This window comes from Labeo rohita, chromosome 9 (genome assembly GCF_022985175.1).
Source record: "Labeo rohita strain BAU-BD-2019 chromosome 9, IGBB_LRoh.1.0, whole genome shotgun sequence".
In the NCBI taxonomy this organism is placed as follows: Eukaryota; Metazoa; Chordata; class Actinopteri; order Cypriniformes; family Cyprinidae; genus Labeo; species Labeo rohita.
Genome location: NC_066877.1, coordinates 2495774 through 2517998, shown reverse-complemented (window position 1 = coordinate 2517998; position 22225 = coordinate 2495774). Strand labels below are relative to the sequence as shown.

Below are 22225 nucleotides of genomic sequence, written 5' to 3'. Positions count from 1 at the left end.
ATATATTGTAAAGTAATTTATTCCTGTGATGGCAAAGATGAATTTTCAGCATCATTACTCCTGTCTTCAGTGTCACGTGATATTTTTATTAAGTATTTTAGCAGTTCACAGCACTGGTTAGAAGTATTTGTCTCTAAAATGATTGGCTGTTCTGGCTGTAATTAAGTATATATTGATGACTGCTTTATTAGACATATTACTTTTGTCATTGTAATATCATGATCATCATTATCTGTTCCAGGATTCAGGTGAATGATCAGATTGTGGAGGTGGACAGCATCAGTCTGGTGGGTGTGACACAACTCTTTGCTGCGACAGTCCTTAAGAACACAAAGGGAACTGTCAGGTTGGTCCTGCCCTGTCTTAAACACTCACATTCAGTCTAGTTAGTTGAGTGTGGTCATCACCATAAATGTTGTCACAGATGTCTTTCTTAATTCTTGTGTTATCAGATAGATAGCATGAGACCATCTGACTGGCATGTAAAGAGACAAAGCATGCTGTAGCTGTTTTTACATAATGAAAAGAGGCTTGTGAAGATGCATTAGATTTGAAGTCAGAAACAAGTAGATTTCATTCCTGTTTTGATGTACGTAAGGCAGGACTTTTCATTTTGAATGAATTAAATTGAAATGAAACTTTGAATTTTCATTTCATGCTGACTAACTGATTGTTCACATGTAATATGTAGCCTAACTATACTGTTACTAGTTATGTTATCAAAAAATAGATCTGTTAATGTTTCGTATATAGTTTTGAGATTGTAAATGCTCGAGTTCTTTAAAGGGGCAGTTCACCCAAAAATGACAGTTCTGTCATCTTTTACTCATGCTCCACTTGCTCCAAATCAAGTTTATTTCTTCTGTTGAGCACAAAAGAAAATATGTATTTTATGTGTTTATCAGACTAGATATGCTATATGCGCTGCTGCAGAGCAAATATGGCTACTGCTAAGAGATACACGCACGCTGATGTTACCATATACGAAATGCTGAATAAACAGACATACGGTTATGGCCAAAAATATCGGCACCCTTGCAATTGTGTCAGAAAATGCAACCCTTTTCTCAGAAAATTGTTGCAGTTGCAAATGTTTTGGTACTCATATGTTTATTTTTTTTTTTTTTTGTTTGCATTGGAACAACACAAAAGAAAAGTCAAATCTGATACAATTCCAACACAGGCACTGGACAAAATTATTTTCATCCTTAACTTAATATTTGGTAGCACCCATTTCGGAAAAAAATAACTTGAATCAATTGCTTCCTGTAACCATGAATGAGTTTCTTACACCTCTCTGCTGGAATTTTGGACCACTCTTCTTTTGCAAACTGCTCCAGGTCATTCAGATTTGAAGGATGCCTTCTCCCAGCTGCTGTTTTGAGATCTTTCCACAGGTGTTCTATGGGATTCAGATCTGGACTCGTTGCTGGCCATTTCAGAACTCTCCAGCGCTTTGTTTGTAACCATTTCTGAGTGCTTTTTAAAGTGCGTTTCAGGTCATTGTCCTGCTGGAAGACCCATGACCTCTGGTGGAGACGCAGCTTTCTGACACTGGCGACTTTGGTAATCATCAGATTTCATGATAGCGTTCACACAGTCAAGGCATCCAGTGCCAGAAACAGCAAAGCAACCCCAAAACATCTTTGAACCTCCACCATGTTTGACTGTAGGGACTGTGTTCTTTTCTTTGAAGGCCTCATTTCTTTTTCTGTAAACAGTGCCATGATGTCCTTTACCAAAAAGCTCTACTTTTGTCTCATCTGTCCACAGTACGTTCTCCCAGAAGGATTGTGGTTTTTGGCGAACTCCAATCTTGCTTTTTTATGCAGTGGTGTCCTCCTGGGTCTCCTACCATAGCGTCCTTTTTCATTCAGATGGCGACGGATAGTGCGAGCTGACACTGTTGTACCCTGTGTCTGCAGATCAGCTTGAATTTGTTTAGAAGTTAATCAGGGTTCTTTATCCACCATTCGAACAATCCTTCATTGTAATTTTTCATTAATTTTGCTCTTCCGTCCATGTCCAGGGAGGTTAGCTACAGTGCCATGGGCTGTAAACCTCTTGATGATATTGTGCACAGTGGACACAGGAACATTAAGATCTCTGGAGATGGACTTGTAGCCTTGAGATTGTCCATGTTTTTCCACATTTTTTTCTCTCAAATCCACAGACAACTCTTTACACTTCTTTCTTTTCTCCATGCTCAGTGTGACACACAACACAAAGGTTGAGTCAGCTTTTTTCCATTTTAACTGGTTGCAAGTGTGATTACAATGTTGCCCTAAATACAAATTACAGGAGCATCACATGCTTGAAGCAATTATTTCTTACACACCAAAAGTTTTGCAATTTTCTCAGTTTTCTGAGAGAAGTGTTGCATTTTCTGATAGAATTGCAAGGGTGCTGATATTTTTGGCCATGACTGTAAATGCTAGACGTGATACTAGACAGATGGAGCTGGGGGAAGTGGATTGTTTCTGTGCTGCAGGACCAGCTTGCTGTAAATACTGAACCACACAGTTTAAATGTTGAGCAAGCAAGCTCACTGGCTGCAGTGCAAATTATGTGATTGCTATACTGCATGTAGAGAACTGTAGGCTCTAGATCCGTAAGATTCTTGAACCCTGCTCCTGGAGAGCTACCAGCCTGCATACTTCAGATCAAACCCCAATCAAACACATTTGAACCAGCTAATCAAGAGGTTCAGGGTTACTTGTTGGAGCAGGGTTGGAACTGAAGTCTGCAGGAAGGTAGCTCTCCAGGAGCAGGTTTGCAGACCTCTTCACCACATGCAAATAAACAATGCAAACACTCACACAGCCTCTGTTGTTTCCTCTCTACCTGATATCAGCAGATTGGTATACGTTTCACACGTAATCATCCTTGTTTCCCCCTTGCTGACCTGTCAATCACCATGTCCAGGTTTCTGATTGGCCGAGAGAAGCCAGGTACTCAAAGTGAGGTGGCACGACTGATCAGTGAGACCCTCGAGCAGGAGCGGCAGCAGCAGCAGCAGGTGGATGACACATACGAGCAGTCCACTGAAGAGGTCAGTAAAAAGCACCTCATGGTTTTTTTTTCTTACGTCAGTGCTTACGCATTGTACATGTTTGGAGTGATACGGAATTGTTTGGGGTTACTTTTTAGCTCAGTATCAGTAGTTTGTCCCTGTGTATTTTTAATTAGTAGTTCTGAAAGTATCAGTGCGTTTATTATAAATTCATAAATAGATGGTGTACCAATTTACTTACCTCCTCAGCTAGTGCTTTACCTCATGATATATACAGTATGATATCAATAAAGAAACATTTATTGAACCGCTTTGGTGTGGTTACAGCCAGTGTTGGGTGTAATGCATATAAAATAAAGGGATTACTCTTAATTGTTCTGTAATTTAATTACTGTTACTTCTGATGAAATTGCATTAAATACTGTATAGACCAGTGGTTCTCAACTCCAGTCCTCAGGGCCGACTGCTCTGCACATTTTGTATGTTTCTGAATCTGACACACTCAGTTCAGTTCATGGATCTTTCTCCTAACGAGCTGATGATCTGAATCAGGTGCATTAAATGAGGAAAACATATAAAATGTGCAAATGTGCAGTGGGCCCAGAGGACTGGAGTTGAGAACCACTGGTATAGACTGTAAAGCAATTCTGTATACAACAATAGTGGATTTAACATGAAAATGTAACATCTGATGTTAAAATGTATATTTAAATATAACCTTCTCCCTTAAATACTTTGGTAGGTTCAAGAATAATTTATGCAATTTTATATTATTTATTTAAAAGGATTGAAAGAGCAGTTTCTCGTCTTATGTTTGTATTTTCCAACTGGTCGAGGTTGATGTGGAATTTATGAAGTAATTAGTAATGCACTACTTTTTAGAAAGCGTAATTAGTAATCTAATTACACCATTGAAGATGTGATCAGTAGCTAGAAATTAATTACTTTGGTAACACTTTACGATAAGGTTCATTTAGTTAACATTAGTTAACCACAGTAGTTAACATAAACTAAGAATAAACAATACTTCTACAGCTTTTATTAATCTTAGGTAATGTTAATTTCAGCATTTACTAATGCATTATTAAAAATGATTAAAGTTGTGTTTGTTAACATTAGTTAATGCTCTGTGAACTAACATGAGCAAATAAGTCAGCGGCGATAGCCTTGTGAGCAGCGCACCGACATACAGCACCATTGCGCTACGGGTGTCCTGATTCCCTTTAACATTCAAAGGAGAAGTCCACTTCCAAAACAAAAATGTACAGATAATGTACTCACCCCTTTGTCATCCAAGATGTTCATGTCTTTCTTTCTTCAGTCATAAAGAAATTGTTTTTTGAGAAAATTTCTGCATTTTCCTCCATATAATGGACTGATATGGTGCCCCAATTTTGAACTTCCAAAATGCAGTTTAAATGCGGCTTCAAATGATCCCAAATGCGGTTGTAAACGATCCCAGCTGAGGAAGAAGGGTCTTATCTAGAGAAACGATTAGTTATTTACATTAAAAAAAAAAAAAACAATTTAAATACTTTTTAATCTCAAATGCTCGTTTTTCCTTTCTCTCCCTGAACTCTGTGTATTCTGACTCAAGACAGTTAGGGTATGTTGAAAAACTCCAATCGTATTTTCTCCCTCAACTTCAAAAATCATTTCAAAATCATCCTACATCACTGCAGAAGTACCGACACAGTCTTTGCAAAGTGAACATGCAAAGAAGATCAAACACCCGCAACAAAAAAGGTAAAATAGCGATATAGGACGATTTTGAAGGTGAGGGAGAACATGAGGTGGGACTTTTTCGACATCCCCTAACTTCCCCTAAACCGGAACAAAAACAATTCAGGCAGAGTAAGACAAGACGAATGTTTGGCATTAAAAAGTATAGAAATTGTATTATTTTTATTACAATAACTGATCGTTACGCTAGATAAGACCCTTATCTTATGCGTTTACAACCGCATTTGGGATCGTTTGAAGCTGCTTTTAAACTGCATTTTGGAAGTTTTGGGGCACCATATCAGTGAGAAAAATGCTGAAATGTTTTCCTCAAAAAACATAATTTCTTTACGACTGAAGAAAGAAAGACATGAACATCTTGGGTGACAAGGGGGTGAATACACTATATGTGAATCTTTGTTTTGTAATGAATGTATTGTTCATTGTTTGTTCATGTTAGCTAATACATTGACTAACATTAACAAATGACACTTTATTGTAAAGTGTTACCATTTACTTTTTTGAAGTAACTTACCCAACAAGTGTTACCCAACAGCAGGAGCTAACTGGACCATGCTAACTAGCCAAAACTTGCTAACTTGGTCCACATGTACCTTTTTAAGTTTATTTGGATCTTTGGTTGTCTGAGGGTTTTAAGGTACATTCACATTTACCGTTGCTTGGCAAAATCCATTTCAATAATTATGTAATCCATTGAATCCACATAATGCACTTAAATAGTAATAACATTTCGGGAATTTCGCACAGGAGCAGAAAAGTTCCCTATGCAGGTTTTGTTGGTCATGTGAAATTGCTGCATTGACCAGCAAGTCACCTTTATTTGTGTAGTGCTTTATAAAATACAGATTGTGTCAAAGCAGCTTCACAGTATTAAACAGGAAAATAGTGTGTCGATAATGCAAGAGGACAATAGTAAACATCCAGTTTTCCCATTAAAGTCAGTTCATCGCTGATTCAATAATTGTAGTTTAACATCATTGGCAATCATGTTGACAATTTTGCCAAAAAAAATAAAGTGGTTAAACAGAAAGCGACATTGTTTGCAAGTGACTTGTGTGTGAGCTATGCATTGCTACAACTATTGAAATGTACCATTTCACCAAAGCTAATTCGACCACACCTTTAGACTGGCATGCTGCAAAGCTCAGTTAAAGAAACACCTTCTGACTTTTTTAGCCATGCTGTAATTTCACCAGAACTGCTCTGTTGAATGTTCACAAGTATGCAAAACTATGTAAAAATCCACCTTGTTGAATGAGGAAACAGATTTGGGAGTTTTGAACCACTGTGTTTTTGGTACCTGTGCAGGTAAGTTAAGCTGTTGAATTCTGAAAGGTTAATATTTCGCAGTTTTCATTATACTTGGGTTACTTCGTTAATTCATAACTTATTTCTCAACTTTGTTCTCAACTATTTTTGGACTGGTTGTTTCTTGTTCTATGCATTATATCATGTCTGCGTCTCTGATGTCATGACAGGACGAGCACTACGAGGATGAGGAGGAAGGTGGGGAGGATGGCATCCTTGGTTCGAGTTTCGGCAGGAGGAACGTGGAAGTGTACGACCTGCCCGAGAGCGAGGAAATGTTCCTGCCATCAAACATGGACACCGCTCAATTAACATTCAGATTTAAAGAGGTAACCGACCTCTTTTGTGCATTTCACTCATTTGTAATAAATTCCCATTAACCATTTGATAATTTCATGCATATTCTGTTTTAATTTCAGCTCCAGATAAAACACACGATTGCAGAAGCTGAAGTAGATGAACTAAAAGAGCGAGTACGTTCTTATGAACCATCTTATATGTTTATATCAAACATGCAGCAGTTCCTTGTGTTGTAACTGATATGGTTTTGTTTCTGTTATAGTTGAGAGAGTCGTCAGAGGAGCGTGTGGCGTGGGAGGCGAGGGAAGCTCAGTTAGAAAGGAGCGTTCAGGAGAACTCTGAGAGAATCGCTCAGATGGAGAAGAACTGGCTGGAGGCTCAGGCTCTCTGTAAAAGCATCAACGAACAACTCAATGACACGCAGAGCCAGTATGAAGCTCTGGATAAAAAATACAGCAAAGCCAAGAAACTGCTCAAGGACTATCAGCAAAAGTGAGTTGTGACGCCAGCACTAACCTTTCTATTAGTATAACGTTTTACTGCTTTGTGATCATCCTTGGTATATGTGACCTTGGACCACAAAACCAGGGTCATAAGGGTCATTTGAATTTGAGAAAGCAAAATAAATAAGCTTTCCATTGATGTATGCTTTGCTAGGATATGACAATATTTGAAACTATTTGAAAATCTGGAATCTGTGGATGCAAAAAAAAAAAAAAAATTGAAATATTGCATCGTTCTTAGCAATGCATATTACTAATCAGAAATTAAGTTTTGATACATTTAGGGTAGGAAATGTACAAAATATCTTGATGGAACATGATCTTTACTTAATATCCTTAAGATTTTTGGCATAAAATAAAAGTCAATCATTTTGACCCATACAATGTATTGTTGGCTATTGCTACAAATATACCCATGCTACTTACGATTGGTTTTGTGGTCCAGGGTCACATATAGTCTGCGATTTAGTTTTTGGAACAATAATAATGCTGTTTTGTTTGTTGTGGCAGCCCCTAGTCACTTAAAATGTCACTTACTGAAAGACCATTGTTTTATCATGAACTAGTCATTTTTGAGATTTTGTGGTATTATGCTTCCATAGCATTTCTTCTTTCAGACTAATTGAAAGAAAACTTACAACATCCAAAATACACATATATTTGAATCTGTAGATTTTAATTATAATGCATATCTTGCTATTTTCTCAAAATTATTTTTCTCATGTAGTGATCCAGAAATCTTCACTTCAGTAGCCCTTATATACATTAAACTTTATAGTTTTATTCCTATCTCTGTTTTTACATTTATCTGTTTTATATAACATTTCATTACTAAAAACTCTGGCTGTCTGACTTATGGAATGATAAGAGATCTTCAAAAGGCCCTCTTTAAAAAAAAAAAAAAAAAAACAGAATATTTAACCTGGCTTTTATCCTGTGTTCAAATTTCTGTTCTGGAACTCTATGCAAAATATGTGAATATTAAATGAGCTAATGTATAATTTGCATATCTAAACATAACATTGCAGACATTAGAAATAAACATTCTGACTGGTTGAATGTGCGTTTGTATTGCAGAGAGGCGGAGTATGAGCAGAGGGAGGACGATTTACGGAGAACTCTGGAGGACAGAGAGGCCAAATATAAAACTCAGATAGAGGATCTGCAACGCAGAGTGAGAACACGCTTCATATGATCAGCGATTTCAACAAAATTGAATGTTTCATGTTCTCTGATTCCTACCTATCAATATGTTTCTGTGTAGTTGGCAAAGCTTGAATCTGGCAACGGTCATCATGAGTCTACACTGTCGGGCAGTAAGTCTGCAGATTCAATTCTGCTGGGTGAGTTAAACCTCTAGATGATTTTTAATGGCTTTCTAAATCCAAGAAGGATTAATTGATCGTGAGGTCATGCTGAGCTCAGACTGGAGTTATATAATGCGAAAAACAGTCAGAAACAGTCAGAAACATAGAAACTGCTGCAGAGAGTAACAGCAACATGAAAAATATACATAATTATGCTAAATAAGCATGCGGTTGACTTTTTTATATATAAAATAGTTAAACCCAAGGTCTGCGTTTTGTAGTTGCATTTCTTAATTAGTTATTATCCAAAGGTAAATGATTAGATACAGTTGAGGTCGAAAGTTTACATACACCTTGCAAAATCTGCAAAATGTTTATTATTTTACCAAAATAAAAGGTAATTTTTTTTAAAATACTGACCTGAGTAAGATATTTCACCTAAAAGATGTTTACATATAGTCCACAAGAGAAAATAATAGTTGAATTTATGAAAATGACCCCATTCACAAGTTTATATACGCTTGATTCTTAGTACTGTGTTGTTACCTTAATGATCCACAGCTGTGGATTTTTTTTTTTTTTTTTTTTTTAGTTATAGTTGTTCATGAGTCCCTTGTTTGTCCTGGACAGTTAATCATCTTTTGGAGGATCTCTCAGTCAAATAACCATGAATTGTTCTCCAGGAGCGGACTGGAGTGAGATGGTTCCTGAGACGGAGCGTCTAGACACCAGCGTCCATCGCGCAAAGGCCCAGCTGGCCCAGAGATCCAAACGGCCACCGTCTCGCAATAAACTCAAAGAAACGCTCAGCTCCCCAGCAAGAAGTGCACAGGTCGCACAGAGCTTAAGAACTTCATAAGCAATTGGCTGCTGTAAAAAATTCAATACATCGATTTTGGACACTAACTTTGTCTTTGACCTTGGATCCACTTTACTGTTTTTTAGGGTGATGATGAGAGTCAGTCTGTGAGTCCCGACTCTCCACCGCCTCGTAGGAGATCAATCCAGGAGAGTTTGTCCCTGCCAGTCGTCGTATCTTCCACTGCAAACCACCCGAAGGATGAAGGTACTGTTATGGGCAGCAGCCAATCAGTGCAGAGGGATTCTCAAGGCTCCGCCCTCTCCTCCCCTAAAGACTCCTCCCCCTCCAGTTTCCTACGGAATGTAAAGAAGAGAGAGTCCAAAGGCAAGGGCAAAGAGATCAAAGGTAACAAGCTGGATTTAGGTGCTTTTTATAGTAAACATTGTCATATTAAATATAGATGTGCTATCGTTGATACATTTTTTGATACAAATGAAGTGCTAATCAATCCATGTTACCCTGGCCATCAGGTGTTTGTCTGTATTTGTTTTCTAATACAATTCTTTATTTATTTTAGACGAGTCTAATGATGCAGCTGGAAAAACCAAAAGAAGATTCCCAGATTTTGGGTATGTGCAAAATTCCACACTTTTCTCCATAGCATTTTGCTATATAAGTAAATAAGATTCTAATAGTTCACAGTGAACTTTTGTTTTGTTCTTTTTGTAAGTTCTAGGGCTATCCTTGACTAAAGATTTTTCTAGTCGATTAGTAGTCGTTCATTTTAAGCATTACTCGACTAATTGCATGTTTATTATTAAACCATTTAAATCATCATAATAAACCTTTAATTGCCTACATAGCATAATTGCCTACGGCAGAAAGCGCATCCTGTTTGCTTTCATTATTTTGCAAAAGTGCAATGTTTTGTTGTTATTGTGAGTGCACACAAATATACAGAGTCTTTACAGATTCGAAAGATGTATTACTTTTATGTGTATGACCAAAACAGAGTATTTTAAGTGCAAGTGACCGCACCAGCGCCTCTATCTGTCACGCAGTGAGCATGCTACTATTCAGCTTTCACACTCCGCACAGACACTTGAATAGCACACATTTTTCTAGGTTAAAATTTGATTGAGTGGCCATGTAAAGTTGCTACTAATTACATATTTCAGGTGATTAAGCCGTATTTGAGGTAGATGACTGATAGGCAAGCGTTTGCATGTCCTGCCTGATTTTTACTGTATTATCACATAGACCAGCCAATAATGGTCTGTCCATCATGGACTTTGTGACTTTGCCACTTCCTGTGGATTTTTCTTTAACTAATAAAATTTTGGTCGCCCAACCCTTTTCTTGTCGACTAGTTCAATACTGATTGTGTATTTAATGAGTTTTCCTGACTGTGTTGTTTCTGATAGTGGTTTAAGGAAATCAGGAGGAAAGGGGAAAAAAATAAGCAAAGAAGCTACAAGGGCATCACTGGACAGCAGGTACACATGAACATGTTGGGTTTCAGTGTATTATGGAGACGTTCCATGGACGTAATTTGTTTTTATACTGTACAAACTGTATTTTCTATCCTCTTTCTCTAACCCAAACCCTAAAACACTTCATTCTGTATGATTCATCAGCTTGTTTGTTCAAGAAGACAAACAAAATCCCCACAAGATCAAAAATTACTGGTATTACTATACTTTTGAGGACATTTGGTCCCCATAATGTAGGGAATACCAGGTACACACACACACACAGACTGATATTTGTGTCATTATGGTGACATCACATAGGCATAATGGTTTTTCTACTGTACAAACTGTATTTTATATCCCTTACCCTAACCCTACACTTAAACCTACCCCTCACAGAAAACGTTCTGCATTTTACATTTTCAAAAAACTTCATGCTATATAATTTACAAGCTTGTTTCCACATGGGGACCAAAAATGTCCCCACAAGGCCAAAAGTGACTGGTATTATGACACTTGTGGGGACATTTGGTCCTCATAATGTAGCGAATACTAGGTACACACACGCACTTCCACATTTGATGTGGATCCAAGTCCATTTGACGTTAGTTGTCAGTGTAAAAGCTCTTTTCCACAGTCTGGCCCTCTGTTAGCAACCACATATGCACTCCTGTGTACTTTTTCCTTTTTACTCATTGGTTTTTGCAAGCAGAAGTTGAAGTCAAGCTGTGTCATAGATTAGTCAATGTCACGTGTATTAACAGATCCAGCTAAACAAATAAAAAATGTTAGCATTGGAATAAGTATTTAAAGCCTGGTAAAATGCATTTGTCATTGCTTCTAGAACACAGAGCTTGTATTTTCTCTCCTCATATCTCAACGTCTTGTGTTGTAGGGGTTCAGCGGAGTTACTGGAGGAGTCAGGGGTCCGAGTCTCCCCTTCAGAGTCCATGACCTCCATCCCCACCTGCATGCCCTTCTCCTGGTTTGGAGAAAAAGACAAAGAGCGAGACAGAGAGCCATCATCCTCGTCCAGCAGTCTCCCACACACCGCTGCAGATGCCAGCGAACACAGCCACAACTCCAAAAACAAGGTGATGATTACTTCTCTCATGGAGCATTTCTGCTCGAGGATTGATTCTCCTGCACAAATTAAAACTAGTCCAGAACGACTATGGATCTTCAAAACTTAACCATGAATTGACTTGAATGTATGAGTATGAATGAGAACAACTTTATTCTCAGCTTAATATGTAGAATGTGAATTCTGACATCATCTTGTCATTTATATTGCTCTTAAAGGAGAAGTCCACTTTCAGAACAACAATTTGCAGATAATGTACACTCTTAAAAATAAAGGTACTTCAAAAGGTTCTTCAAGCTGTGCTATAGAAGCACCATTTTTGGTTCCACAAAGAACCATTCAGTCAAAGGTTCTTTAAAGAACCATCTCTTTCTTATCGTTTTATAATCTGAAGAACCTTCTTTCGCCACAAAGAACCTTTTGTGACACAGAAAGGTTCTTCAGATGTTAAAGGTTCTTTATGGAACCATTCAGACTAAAAAGGTTCTTCTTGCATCGTGAAGCACTGTTATTTTTAAGAGTGTACTCATCCCCTTGTCATCCAAGATGTTCATGTCTTTCTTTCTTCACTCATAAAGAAATTGTTTTTTGAGGGAGAACATTTTAGGATTTTTCTCCATATAATGGACTGATATTTTGCCCCGAGTTTGAACTTCCAAAGGCACTTCAAACGATCCCAAATGTGGTTGTAAACGACTGTCTTGCTCTCCCTGAACTCTGTGCATTCTGGCTCATGACAGTTAGTGTATGTCGAAAAACTCGGATCATATTTTCTCTCCCAACTTCGAAATCGTCCTATATCGCTGTTTACCTTTTTTTGTCAAGGATGTTCGATCTTCTTTGCATGTTCACTTTGCAAAGACTGTGTCGGTACTTCTGCAGTGATGTAGGATGATTTTGAAATAATTTTTGAATTTGAGGGAGAAAATACAATTGGAGTTTTTCGACATACCCTAACTGTCTTGAGCCAGAATACACAGAGTTCAGGGAGAGAAAGACAAGACAAGCATTTGAGATTTTAGCATTTGAGAAAGTATTTAAATTGTTTTGTTTTTTTTTAAATGAAAATAACTGATCGTTTCGCTAGATAAGACTCTTCTTCCTCGGCTGGGATCGTTTACAACCGCATTTGGGATCGTTTGAAGCCGCATTTAAACTGCTTTTTGGAAGTTCAAACTCAGGGCACCAAATCAGTCCATTATATGGAGAAAAATCCTGAAATGTTTTCCTCCAAAAAACACAATTTCTTTACAACTAAAGAAAGAAAGACATAAACATCTTGGATAACAAGGGGTGAGTACATTATCTGTAAATTGTTGTTTTGGAAGTGGACTTCTCCTTTAATATCTTGACTCTTGCAGTTCTAGAGAGAAATAATATAAATATTTGCCACTTTCCACAAATAAGTTACGAAAAGTAATTATACAAGATGTTTTTTCTCATTCTTTTTTGTTTATTTCCCGGAATAAACATTAAACACAAAACACAAAAATCTAATAAAAGTGATCAAATCAAGACATTAGATGTGCTTCAAACTAGATAGCGTTCATTCTAAATTAATCATGTTAGATAATAGTTGAATGTAGTTTTAATGCTTTTTACAAAAAAGGGCACCAAATTATAAATGTTTTTGCAAAAGAGTCTTATGCTTACCAAGGCTGCCATTCATTAGATAAGAAATACAATAGAAACAGTATAATACAATTTAAAACAACTTTTACATTTTAATGTATTTTATAATTTAATTTATTCCTGTGATGCAAAGCTGAATTTTCAGCATCATTACATCAGTCTTTAGTGTCACATGATCCTTCAGAAATCGTTCTGATAGGCTGATTTGATGCTCAAGAAACACTTCTAATAACTATCACTGTTTAAAACAGTTTCTTCTTTAAAAAAAAGTTCATAAGAATATTTATTTTGAAAAAGAACATAACAATGTAAAAGTCTTTACTGTCAATTTTGATTAATTTAATCCATCCTTGCTGAATAAAAGTATTAATTTCTTCTTACTGATGCTAAAGTTTTAAACAGTAGTGTATTTATGGACTTCTTATCTAATGCTGATCATTTCTAGATAAAGTGAGTCAAATGCGAGAACAAACCATCTTTCTGCCAAACACACGACAAAACTAAATAACAAACACAACAAATATCTGGAATCCAGCTGGTCTTGGTTTGGTTTGTTTGTAATTGTGAGTTGCCAAGGAGGAAGCAGCACCGAAATGTTCTGGGTTGAGGCCTGCAGCCATACGGATGCGATCATTCATCAGACTTGTGCCAAACAGACTCGGTCCATGTGTCAGAAATTGAATTCAGCAGCTCTTTGAACCCTCTCCGTTTCATCAGCTCCAGCTGAAGTGTGTTTGTTAAAGGTTTGGGACAGTGATGTCATTATTAACCCCTCTCCCCGAACAGACAAACCTCTCCTGGTCTTCTCTGTTCAGTCGCTCCTTAGATTTGGTACAGTATGTTTTCTCTTATAAACGCTCATAGATGTCAAATTTAATTTAGAAATGTAGTGAAATTCTAGCTAAATGTCAAACCTAATGTGTTGAGCTTTAATATGCGTAGAATCACATTAGTTTTGTTGAATGCAGTGCACTAGATGCATGAAGCTGCTTCTGATTTAATCAGATTTGATTTGTACACTCACTCCTTTTTTTTCCAAGTGATTATTTTTTTTCAGCATTCAAATACAGGCTTTTACTGTCAAATCAACATGTAGATGCATTACACTGCTTATATGGTTTAGTCAACACAGTCTCCTGGCAATTCACAACTATTTTACATAACATCTCATTTGTATGTTTTTGTACAATCTACTTGCGCCCTAGTGATGGTTGGGTTTAAAGTGTGTAAAAATTAGTGCTGAGCAACGATTAATCGCGATTTATCACACCCAAAATAAAAGTTTTTGTAAATATTTTCAAAATATATACTGTACGTGTGTGTCTTTTATTTAGTATACATAATAAATATACACAGTACACACATATATTATATAAACAGTAAAAACTTTAAATTTGGATGCGATTAATCGTTGCTCAGCACTAGTAAAATTCATACTTTTTTCACATCATACAAATTCATACGAAATCTCTACCTTGTAAAATAGTTGCGTTTTCATGTGAGATCGGGTTGAGTTTAGTATGTTTCTCTGTCTTGTGTTGTTACAGTGTGTTGTAGCTGTTGCTAAAGAGTAGTTGTAGATAGGTGGTGGTTGACCGATATAAGTTAGAAACAAATACCCAATATAATTCAATATTAATAGGGCTGGCTTGACCATTTTAATTACACTATTGAAATTGATCTTCATTTTGATGTACCGATATTAACAGCTCACTCTTATTTGAGTGTTGATTATTATATCTAACAATATATAGCAAATGAATTTTATAGTTTGGACTTACAATTTTAACTTATTATAGTAATGCACCAACTGACACAGTTTCCTGTAAACTTTAGAGCATTGGTTGAGAGATTTTTTTTTAATTAAATTTACATGTACTGTAGGTGATACTGTATATGGGCCATTCTACACAATTCATAGTTGGAAACATCTTGGGGGGAAAAAAAATAAATAAATTATGTTTGCAAATTGTATCATATCCAATGTACACATTTCTAGTAATTGTGCAGTTAATTCTCATATTGTATTTTCAGAAAGTTTGGGAATATTTGTCCTCTCCTCCTCAAATTTTTCACTACCAAAACACAGTAATATACAGTTAAGTAAGAAGGGTTAGATTGACCTATTAAGATTTTGCTAAAATCTTCCTTCCAGTTTTTCTACGTAAAAGGCAAAAATCATCATGCTAAATTTTGATCATACTGATTTTAAACTTAAGGATCCATTAGTTGAATATACACCGAACCAAAAACTATCGTAACATCTTAGTTGATAATCCAGTATACTTTATTTTTGACAAAACATCCCATGTTTCAGTCATGAAAGCACATTTTTGGTAGTGACAGACAGTTTTAACTTGTGTACTACAACTGCTAAAACATACTAAAATACTAAAAAATTGCATAACTTTACAAAAATGTAGTTTATTTCCCCCAAAATAAAGGATTCTGTGTTCCCTTTTGTCACTACCGAAACAATGATGACACGTTTCGGCCGTGACATTTTTATGGGATAATTTTATGACGTAATTTTGGGTGTTATCCCATGAAATTGTCACTTTTGGTGAAGTTTCAGTAGTGAAAATTTTATAGGATAACACCCAAAAAAAATGAAGATGTCACTGCCAAAACTTCACAGAATGTTTCGGTAGTGACAATTTTAGATACTTTTGAACCTAGAGCAAAGTTGCTAATCAGCACATGGTTAGCTAGTACAGTTCTGAACAGCTGTACACGCATAAAAACTAAAAATAAATAATATGGAATATCTCCCAAAAATGTTTTTAATTATAGAAAAATGTACTCACCATGTAGCTATGAGAGGTGGCACACAAATATTTCCTGATCATAAATGTAGGGGTGTAGTTTAAATCAGTCTTGGCCAATGGACTTTTTTTTTAAACTTCACTTTTTTAACAAATCAAAAAGATGTTTTTTAAAAACAACAATGGAATAAAATCCAAAAATTATTTTAATGTCATTTTCATACTTTGAAATTTAGGGGTTAGGGTTCGGGACAGCCACCTATCAATTGAAAGTACCCACTAAATGATGATTTAATATATAGTAAGCTTACTGACATTTTAAATATAATTGTGGGTTTCAATAGATAATAGAAGGATTTTAGTAAATGTTTTTTAGTAAAAGATTTTGATCTGCTTTTTAAATGTGTTTTTTGGTTGTGGGACAGCAGTTTGCTCCATTTCTGTTGAATGGCCCGTATAACCAAATTAATCACGATCAAAATTAGATTGAATCAGGAGCTTGTGAATCAAAATTTATGCGATTTATGAAATCTGCATCAAAACCCACTGTCAATACCTTTAAATAATTATTTTTTCTTAAATGCAACTTTTGAAACAAGTAATGTCTGCTTACAGTAGATTTTACCCGAATGTTCGTTGAGTAATTAGCCGGGTTAATATATCGGTCCGACACTTGTAGTATTTCTAGTCATTTTGTCATAGGACTGTTGATGATGTTACCCCTGCTGACAAGTTCTTGGCTGATTCTTATGGTGTAAATAGCTGAAACTCCCCCCAATCTTTGTGTTTATATATCAAATCCTGCTCTCTGTGCCCGTTCTAGAGTTTGTCAGTGCTAGATGATTCGAACCACAGCAGTCCTGCTTCAGATTTTTGTGGGCTGGTGGTGGAGCCCAACCTGTCAGGCCGTTCTCATACGTTAACCTTCTCCTCCACCGAGGTGAGTGCAGATCAAACATGACGCTCTCACCGCTGTTCGTTTGCATGGGTGTCCTGTGGCCGTCTGAAAGGTCAAGTATTGTCTCGTGCCTCCCGCCCCTTCGTTTGTGTAGTTCCTGTATTGTAGTTATTTTTAGTTCAGGCACTGCATGCGTGTGCTGATGGCGTTCCCTGTTTGTTTTCATGTGGCTGTTCTTAGTAGTGTTTGTTTTGCATGACCGAGAGGATCAGATGCATGCACGATGTTGTGTGAGATAACATTCACTCCATCCAAAATAAGTTCTGTGCACACAAATCATCTGAAATTTATTCTTTCATCTTCATTATATTCTACAGTAACCAAAAAGTGTATTTATAAAAACGATTCTGTGAGATTTATCTGGATCTGTGTGTGTGTATTAGATGCTGGATGAGGAGCCTTGTCCTGGAGGGAAGGAATATCATTGGCAGAACCGTCCTGTCTCTGACTGGACGTCCCAGCAGGTGTGTCATTGGCTGATGGGTATGAACATGGATCAGTACACACCAGAGTTCAGCACACAGGCCATCGATGGGCACCAGCTTCTCAACCTGGACAGTGACAGACTGAAGGTGAGCCACTCAAAGATGCATATATTTTGAAGAGAACTATTTCTAATCTGACATTTTCCCGATAATCTACTCACCACCCCATGTCATCCAAGATGTTTTTGAGGAAACATTCCATGGAGTTCAGCGGAGATTCCCTGGACTTCAGTGGAGATCAATGGGTTGAAAGTCTGAAATTGCAGTTTCAAAGCAGTTTCAAAGGGCTCTGCATGATCCCAGCCAAGAAATAAGGGTCTTATCTAGTGAAACGAGCGGTCATTTCCTAAAAAAAAATAATAAACATTTACATACTTTTTTAACCACAAATGTTCATCTTGCACTAGCGCGTCTATGACTTGGAAAGGTCACGCAAGGTTAATTCTTGTCTGTGTACATTGGTTCAGAAAGGTAGGACAGAACACTCCAACTTAAAAATCATCCAACATCGTTTTACCTTTTTTCTAAAGGGTGTTTGACTTTCTTTGCACATTTGCTACATCATGTGTGACCTTTCCAACATGACTTTGTAATGAATAAAGTCAAGCTAGTGGAATATGAGCATATGTGGTTAAAAAGTATATAAAGTGTAATTTACTATTTTTTTTTTTTTTCTTGAAAATCACAAATCGTTTCGCTAGATAAGACCATTTTTCTTGGCTGGCATCATGTAGAGCCCTTTGAAGTTGCATTTAAACTGCATTTTGGACCTTCAACCCATTGATCCCCATTGAAGTCCATTATATGCAGAAAAATCCTAAAATGCTTTCCTCAAAAACTATAATTTCTTTACAACTGAAGATAGAAAGACATGAACATCTTGGATGACAAGGGGGTGAGTAAATTATTTGTAAATTGTTGTTCTGGAAGTGGACTGGAAGTTTCCGTCATTTTAATTTTCTTATTTTAATTATAATAACACATTGAAGTGATTTTATTTTGGTTCACATTTCACATTTATTTTTAATCATGAACCTACAGGATGACAGCACAGTGTTTAAAAACAACAAAATACGCTAGGGCTGGGTAAACATAAATAAATGAACCAATATCGATTCTTAAATCCCAATCGATCTTTTGGTCTATGCTGTTTCAGCTGATGAGTGAACAGTATATAGTGCGTCTTCCTTCCAATAAATAGCAATAGGCTAGGTTTTGTGTTACTTCTGGTACGAAAGTCTCTTAAAATTCTGTCCATTTCATTAGGAAATTCAAGCAATAAATACCGTTTTGGCGCTCTTTAATGTGGCGTGATAGATCGCTGTAGCTTCTGTGTACTCGCCTGTTCGTAATGAAACGCATAGGAAAACATTCGTGACAGTTTCGTTTTTGTTCTGGATCCCCTGCTCTGCTGCCAGACTGGAGCGCACTCACCAGCATCTGAACAGGGAATTATAGCTACGATTTACAATAGATCACCCTTAGTGTAATCTGGCCTTTAGATTTTTCCATCACTGATTTAAAAAAATATATAAAAAATCCGTCAATGACAGACAATTTTCGCTTAACGCAACCTCTGCTGTTGACACAGTTGTGCTTAAGTTGATTTGAAATCTTCTTCACAGGCTCTGGGTGTGTCCAGTCAGAATGACCGAGCCATCATCAAGAAGAAACTGAAGGAGATGAAGAAAGCACAAGAGAAGATGGAGAAACAGCGAGAAAAACGTGAGAAAGAGGCGAGACGCAGCGGACGGCTGCCTGCTAGCACTGACTCCATGTGCTGATTATGTTCAGTGCATTACATTTTCTTATTTTCTCCATCTTTACACTTTAAGTCTTGACACACTCCAGCGAGACTGTTACCACTCCCTCCAACACACGTGAGCCTTTCTAGAGGAGTTGCTATGATGAATATGGATGAATACGGTCAGTAACTCAATAATAACAGTCAGACGGTCAACAGTCAACACTAATGAAGCTGCTTTATATGAGACTACATTTTACTTTTTCACTTTAGTCTGTGCAGCACAAATATGAGCAGAAATATCCTGTTCATCTACAGGTAGTGAATTTACTAAGAAAAGTGTTTACAGACTGTACCCATCTTTGGGCCTGTTGCCTTCACTGTAAAAAAAAAAAAAAAAAAAGATGTATTTTTTTAAATCAGTATTTTAAATTTTTTCAGTAAAATCCCAACATCCCTAAAACAAGATAAATGTATTTGCATAAGAAGAAATGTTACATGTTCAGATTTTTAGAGAATATACAAAATGTTTATTTTTGCCCAAAGCTTAAATTTCAAATGAAGAAAATGCATTTTAGATGCATCTTCTTAAAATAAGCAAATTATCAGATGTCCATCTTAAGAACGTTTAGATCGTTTTACTAGAAAAAAAAGACAAAATACTGATTAAGAAAATTATTTTTGCAGTGTTCTGAGAGACTAGCTTGTAAGAAAATGAATATGGCTGTCCAATTCATAGCAGACCAAAACTTTTGTTAGTTTTAACTGTATTTTATGATACCACTGTAGGGGCTATAAAAGAAACTTGCTAAGGGATATATAAATATTTAGATGCCTATTTTCACAACTTTGCCACTAATATCGTGGCACGAATAGTGCTTTTAAAAGATTTCATATTGTATTTTAGAAGTACTTTTGTAGCCTGTGGTGCTAAGCAGGTTATTTCGCTGGATCCTTGTACAGTTGAGTGATATTGAGCACTATATTTTTACTAAAACAAAGGGGAACATGGTTTATAAATGTACAAATGAAAAATTTTATACACAACTACTAGCATAGCTTTAAGGAAGTGACGTTAACTTTTGTACACATTTTCTACTAAGTAGAATAGCTTGTTGGTTAAAACCATTTTGCTAATTCTGAAAAGCAGAGAGTGAAACTCAAAGTAAAAAGTGTTTGTACATCTCGTTTGTTGTTTTTATTTGGACGGTTACTGCTTTTATATTATGGATATGGCTCACAAATGCATAACTGTTACAAAGTGTAGCATAGTTTTATTAGTGGCCATGGCGCAAAATGTATTTGACTAACAGAGGGTGTAATGAATTTAAGTACTGGATTATCATCTGATTGTAAGCGTCGTTTTAAAAGAGACGCCACCTGTGCTCATATCATCGTGATTCTGTGTCCTGTGGTTATATTTTTCTACCTTGTGAAACAGATGATTTTGAACAGACGAAAATCAAGCTTTCTATCTGGTACAAAGTGCATAAGCTGCAAAATAAATGCTTTCACCTCTTGTAAAAGAAAAGACTCTGTGTGTTCAGTCCAAAATGTGGTTCTTTTCACTCTAGAACTATTTCCAAATAGTAAAAATGGAGAAAACCTGTTCAATCGTGGCTTAATAACATATTAAAAACCAGAAAATTTAGATCCAGCTGCACTCTAGTGATGGGCGCTTTCGAAGCTCTGTTTCATGAAGATTCAAAACCTTCATTTGCGCCATTAACTTATAAGTGTTTCAAAATTTTAATCGTTCGCCACTAGGGGGTGATCTTTGTGAACCTTGTAGGCCTACGTTTTTATTGTAATTGTTAGAATGGTCATGGATTAGCAATCTCCACACAAAACTGACCGTGCAGACCAAACCGTAAGTCATAGAGACTTAAAACTTGGAGGGATGGTAGTACTCACACCGCCTACAACGCGACCAAGGCTCGCCCCAATCGGCCTGACGGGGGCGCTACAGCGATCAAAAGTACAAAATTGCTCGCAACTCCTAAACCATCAGTCGCAGGCTCAAGTGTCTTATGTCATTGGGTATTTTGGATTTTTCCGAAAAACCTACTTTTGCGAACTAGTCCTAGGTTTTTTGCCCGATCGGAACCAAACCAGTGCAGAAAGATTCTCTGGAGAGTATATAAATAATTATCAAAAAAAATTAACTTTCGATTTCAAAACATTCGAAAGGGGCGGGGCCACTTTAAGCAAAATGCCTATAACTTCTGAACGGAATGAGATATCTCCACCAAACACAGAACAATTATGTAAGAGCTCAATCTGAAGTCACAGGAAAAAAATCTCAGAGCTTGGCCACTTGGTGGCGCTATTAGAGGGGGGAAAAACATAAAAATGGCTATAACGGCGCAGTCATTTGTCCCATCAATGTGAAAATTAATGTACACAGTCTTAGTCCAGAGTGCCACAAGCGTCTACAAGGGCATTTGCATATTTCAAAAAACGTCCGCCATTGGCCGATAAAATTTGAGCACCTGTTAGACAAGGTTAACGGAGGCCAATCGGAATGAAACTCGGTGGGCCTGTTTGACTCATGGCCCTAAAGGTCTGAGAGAAATTTGAAAAAAATCGGCCACTGTCGAAAAACTGACCATTTTTCAAACGATTGTACGTCTGCATTTTTCAAACGATTGGCGTAAACGATTGTACGTCGTGTTTTTTTGCACATACGCATGATATTCCTATCATATGATAGAACTACTCATTCTGGACAACTTTGCCTCCAGAACCATTGCTGTCAATCAAATCATTTGTTAAATAAGATGTAAAAAAAAAAAAAAAAAAACTACTTTTCCTCAATCTGGAAAAAACACTGCAGTACAATTCTCTGGACTCTCTAGGCCAATAATTATCTGGTTTTTTTTTGTTTTGTTTTTTTTTTTTTTTAAATATTCCCTTTGGGAAGCTATAACTAGGTCATTTAGAAAATGGGCCTGCCCAAATTTAACCAAAATCCTGCAAGGCCTGTAAGTTTTTGTAAACTACAAAAACTCAAAACTTCACGAAACCTGCTGAGCACATGCGACAGGTGATTCTAAACAAGCATGCAAAGTTTTAAAGGAGTCATCGGATGCCCATTTTCCACAAGTTG

At 36.7% G+C, this 22225-nt stretch overlaps 1 protein-coding gene across 4 annotated transcripts in view; it reads left to right on the top strand.

Annotated features, from left to right (window-relative positions):
• Nucleotides 1-20651, top strand: part of ppp1r9ala (protein phosphatase 1 regulatory subunit 9A-like A) — a 58287-nt gene extending 37636 nt beyond the window's left edge. Inside the window, exons 5-20 of one of the 4 annotated variants that reach the window (XM_051119075.1) lie at nucleotides 242-346; nucleotides 2926-3052; nucleotides 6235-6393; nucleotides 6484-6537; nucleotides 6627-6856; nucleotides 7945-8041; nucleotides 8132-8210; nucleotides 8858-9006; nucleotides 9120-9381; nucleotides 9554-9605; nucleotides 10401-10472; nucleotides 11344-11542; nucleotides 13951-13995; nucleotides 16753-16869; nucleotides 17271-17459; nucleotides 18998-20651. In XM_051119075.1, coding sequence (XP_050975032.1) covers nucleotides 242-346; nucleotides 2926-3052; nucleotides 6235-6393; nucleotides 6484-6537; nucleotides 6627-6856; nucleotides 7945-8041; nucleotides 8132-8210; nucleotides 8858-9006; nucleotides 9120-9381; nucleotides 9554-9605; nucleotides 10401-10472; nucleotides 11344-11542; nucleotides 13951-13995; nucleotides 16753-16869; nucleotides 17271-17459; nucleotides 18998-19156 — 2095 coding nt within the window. In that variant the 3' untranslated portion in view covers nucleotides 19157-20651. The other 3 variants (XM_051119076.1, XM_051119077.1, XM_051119079.1) reach the window with 3 other exon arrangements.
• The last annotated feature ends 1574 nt before the right edge of the window (nucleotides 20652-22225 follow it).